Here is a 4,749-nt window from a genome sequence, read left to right as displayed (position 1 = left end):
AGTTACTCTGAGGTCCTCAGAGTACAAAACTGTCCCTTTCAAAAAAAACTGTCATAAAAATTTGAAGCTTTGGAGCACAGAATTAAGTTTGGTCTCATTTTAAAGAAGATCCTTGGCCAATTTTTGTGTGAAGCAAAAAGCTTAAATAAAACAAAAAAACATTTAATAATGTTAAATAGCACTATATAAATAAAGGTGACTTGACTGCGGCTTCTTTACCCCGGTTTTAATCGGGAGATTCTGTACACTTTCCAAGATGTGTTATAGCGCCCCTACCGTGAAAACAGTGAACACATGGCTGGCTGGAAAATTCAGTCAATGGAGGTGAAAGAGTGAAGTAGATTTGATATAAATTCCTATGTATACTAACACTGGACTACAAAAAATTCAGATACTCAGAATTAGCAAACAAATTCTCCAAAAATCAATTGTTTATGAAATAGTGAACAAGCAGCCAAGAATAGTTTTCAGTACATCTTGATCAAAAATTGTACAAATATAGGCTAAATAGCTTCTCATACCCCTTCGTTTGAAGTGTGGTCCCAAAAAATCTTCGTTTGAAGGGCTATCTGGCCCTTCCCCTTAGCCCTTCCCCTCCAACCAAAAGAGAATTGAGACAGCCCTACCCCTTCACGTGCACGCTCAAAACAGAGGGGAAGGGGAAAGTGAAGGGGTAAGGGGTAGAATTGGGATTGGCCCTAACACTGGACTACAAAAAATTCAGATACTCAGAATTAGCAAACAAATTCTCCAAAAATCAATTGTTTATGAAATCGTGAACAAGCAGCCAAGAATAGTTTTCAGTACATCTTGATCAAAAATTGTACAAATATAGGCTAAATAGACTTAGACTTTTCTGCCAGCATGTCAAGTATACTTAAGTGTAATTTTAAGTAGTTTTCAAAGTAGATAACGTATATTTAAAAAATATAGTTTCAGTTTAATTTGTTAAAAAAGTATACTGATAGCACACTTAAACTGTTGGAAGGGTGGTATGCTTCACATTATGTTAATGCATTGGGTCAGTTGGTCATTCATGGCCATTTGAACAGTCTACCACATGAGCGTTAACACTAAGCAATCTAATCAAATGCATTCAACTAGTTGTTGAAAGTTGATAAGCTCAACATTTTACACCTTTTTTTAAGCATACACTTTTGATCTGATCAACCAAAACTCATCTCCAGGTGTAAACGTAGGAGAGAACAAAGCAGATTATGTTAAACAAAGATGAGGACATGCTAATGCAGCACAAACAATACTAAAACTGCAAGGAGACAATTGGTTACAGGGGAGTTTATTTATTTTTCAAACACCGAAGCAAACACTGAATGAAGAAAACAAGGCAAAGTATGAAGCTATGACTTCACTTGATGCAACAACCTCAATATGCCTGGAGATACATGCTTATTTTGAGTAGTCTGAGAGTGTAGAGGTGCTGGATATTGAAAGCCAGGCTGGACAGACTGCATCAGACTAATAGGTTGAAGTGGTATTTTACTGGGTTGCCGGGACACAGACTGGTACTGGGCTTGTGCTGATTGCAGACCGCTTAGCTGGTCCACAGACTGGTAACGGGCTTGTCCTGACTGCAGACCGCTGGGCTGTGACAGAGACTGGTAGCTGGTTTGGCCTGATTGCAGCCCACTTAGCTGGTCCACAGACTGGTAACGGGCTTGTCCTGACTGCAGACTGCTGGGCCGGGACAGAGACTGGTAGCTGGTTTGGCCTGATTGCAGACCACTTATCTGGTCCACAGACTGGTAACGGGCTTGGGCTGACTGCAGACTGCTGGGCTGGGACAGAGACTGGTAACGGGCTTTTGCTGGTTGCAGGCCACTGGGCTGGTCCACAGACTGGTAACGGGCTTGGGCTGACTGCAGACTGCTGGGCAAGGACAGAGACTGGTATCTGGCTTGGCTTGATTGCAGACTGCTGGGCTGGTCCACAGACTGGTAACGGGCTTGTGCTGACTGCAGACTGCTGGGCTGGTCCACAGACTGGTAACGGGCTTGAGCTGACTGCAGACTGCTGGGCAAGGACAGAGACTGGTATCTGGCTTGGCTTGATTGCAGACTGCTGGGCTGGGACACAGACTGGTAGCTGGCCTGTCCTGGAAGTTGGCCACTAGGCCAGACCACAGACTGGTATCTTGCTTGAGACAACTGCAGACCAATGGGCCAGTTGACTGATTGGGAGCCAGTTTGTGTAGGTTTTTGGAAACCAAGCTGGGGCACAATCTGGTAATTAGCTTGTGCTGCCGGCAGGCCAGATTGTGAGCTGGATTGGGCTGGTTGTTGGATGCCAGACTGGTCCACAGACTGTGAGCTGGCTTGGGATGGTTGTTGGATGCCAGACTGGTCTACGGACTGTGAACTGGCTTGTGATGACAGCAGACTACCTGACAGTTCAACAGATTGTGAGCTGCCTTGGGATGGTTGTTGGATTCCAGACTGGTCCACAGACTGTGAGCTGGCTTGGGATGGTTGTTGGATGCCAGACTGGTCAACAGAATGTGAACTGGCTTGTGATGACAGCAGACTACCTGACAGTTCAACAGATTGTGAGCTGGCTTCTGATGGTTGTTGGATTCCAGACTGGTCCACAGACTGAGGGTTGGCTTGGGCTGGTTGTTGGATTCCAGACTGGTCCACAGACTGAGAGCTGGCTTGGGCTGAGAGCAGGCTACCTGAAAGCTCAACATATTGTGAGCTGGCTTGGGATGGTTGTTGGATTCCAGACTGGTCCACAGACTGAGAGCTGGCTTGGGATGACAGCAGGCTACCTGAAAGCTCAACATATTGTGAGCTGGCTTGGGATGGTTGTTGGATTCCAGACTGGTCCACAGACTGAGAGCTGGATTGGGCTGGTTGTTGGATGCCAGACTGGTCCACAGACTGAGAGCTGGCTTGGGCTGACAGCAGGCTACCTGACAGTTCAACAGATTGTGAGCTGGCTTGGGATGGTTGTTGGATGCCAGACTGGTCCACAGACTGAGAGCTGGCTTGGGATGACAGCAGGCTACCTGACAGTTCAACAGATTGTGAGCTGGCTTGGGCTGTTTGCAGGCCACTGGACTGGTCCACAGATTGCGAGACAGCTTGTTCAGAGTTCTGGCTGCTGGCTTGAGATGATTGTTGGAGAATGGGCTGGTTCACAAGTTGGTATCTTGAATGTGCTAGCTGCACACCACTAGGCTGAACTGTGGAACCATATCGTGACTGCACTAGTTGCTGGCCACTCAGTGATGGCACAAGTCCATATCCAAAGCTGGCTTGCCCTAACTGATAGCTGGGTTGTGAGGAATAATTTATCTGCTGCAAAGGCTTGACAAAAAAGGTAGAACTTGAAACCTGGACTGGCCTGTTACCAGAAAATAACTTGGAAACAACTTGAAGTCTACTTCTCTGAGGCTTGACAATGGGCTGCACTGCAGACTGGTAGCTGACTTCCACTAATTGGCCACTGGACTGGGAGCTGTTCTGTACTAGTTGCTGGCTACTAGACACCACAGACTCATTACTAGACTGTACTACAGTTTGATAGTTGAGCTGTGTTGGCTCAGGTAAAGACTCAATGTGCATACTTGAACCCATTGCAGTGGACACAGAACCAGAAACGAGACTGCCACTACCAGCTGAAGATATCGGAGATCCTTGAAGTTGACTACTAGCATCAGAGTCAGAACCAGGCTTATATACATTAGTCACTGGTCCAAAACCAGAAGAGCCATTTTGAGGACTATAGCTTACACTGCTATACACACCCTTAACTTGTGCAGCACTGTAAGTGTTACTCCTTGGTCTTTGGGGACTGATGGGATTTGATGCATCAGCACCATACCAGCTGTAGGAACTTCGCGGCTTCACACCCTGCATGGGGAAAGCAGCCTCATAGTATACAGGATAACCACTCCTGACAAATCCACCAACTAGAAAAAAACAAAAAGGGAAAGAAAGAATCAAACAGACATGCTAGCAAATATGAATTATAGAACTTGCCTGGATAAACCTTACCACTTCCAAAATGGTCAAAGACACAAAGACTGAGAAGTGCCAAAGAAAGACTGCAGACGGAAAAAAAAACAAAAAAACACCTTGTTAGATGAATGCCACTTGTTAACAAATACCACAATTTATCATCATACCTTAAGAGTCGGCTATTGGTACCCTCCATGGCCAAACAGAAATACAACAACTAACCACCTCAACAACACTAAAAATTCATAAAAAACATGCTTGACCTCCAACACATATTAGTGTTTCCTGATGAGACTCTTTATAGTGCCAGCAACTGCCATTTACCAATTGTTTCCTGACAATCAGTTGTCATGGGAACATGTAATACTCAATTATTAGGTTCAGGTGTTACAACTCTTATCATGACAGCTGCCATTTCATTAAAGATAGTTGCTTTTTTATACTATGATTACTAAACAAAAAGACAGCACACAAAATACTTTTTGGGGATTAATTGAAATCCTTAATTTCTTATTCAGTGAGAATACATTTAAGGAAGAAGTAGTATGCTCACTGTGCAAAAGCCTTAGCATTGATTTGGTCAAGCAGCCATATATGTTTTTATATTAAAATATATTTTGTTCAATGATAACAGATGTTATAAAAAAATGTTCTTGCAAATTTGTACTTTTGGTATATTTAGGAGTTGCTAAACTCATTATCTGCACTTCTCAAATGCGAAAATACTAATATTTTTTCGTCTTTATTGAAACTATTTGAAAACTAGAGC

The 4,749-nt window shown here is 43.9% G+C and overlaps 1 protein-coding gene across 2 annotated transcripts; it reads right to left on the bottom strand.

Annotated features, from left to right (window-relative positions):
• Positions 1–688: 688 nt before the first annotated feature.
• On the bottom strand, positions 689–4,316 carry LOC306993146 (uncharacterized protein). 2 transcript variants are annotated; one of them, XM_079602732.1, is made up of 4 exons: positions 4,148–4,285; positions 4,017–4,066; positions 2,786–3,931; positions 998–2,689 (listed from the first exon to the last, which is right to left on the bottom strand). In XM_079602732.1, exons 1-4 carry the CDS (start codon positions 4,174–4,176, stop codon positions 1,359–1,361), a joined length of 2,556 nt encoding a protein of 851 aa, XP_079458858.1. In that variant the 5' UTR covers positions 4,177–4,285; the 3' UTR covers positions 998–1,358. The 2 variants fall into 2 exon arrangements, with proteins under 2 accessions (XP_079458857.1, XP_079458858.1); XM_079602731.1 differs by having other exon boundaries at positions 689–3,931; positions 4,148–4,316.
• Between the last annotated feature and the right edge of the window lie 433 nt (positions 4,317–4,749).

The sequence above is a fragment of the Phoxinus phoxinus genome (assembly GCF_949152265.1).
Source record: "Phoxinus phoxinus genome assembly, chromosome: 24".
NCBI classification, from domain to species: domain Eukaryota; kingdom Metazoa; phylum Chordata; class Actinopteri; order Cypriniformes; family Leuciscidae; genus Phoxinus; species Phoxinus phoxinus.
Note: the sequence above shows the minus strand (reverse complement) of the source record. Positions and strands in the feature narration are given on the sequence as shown.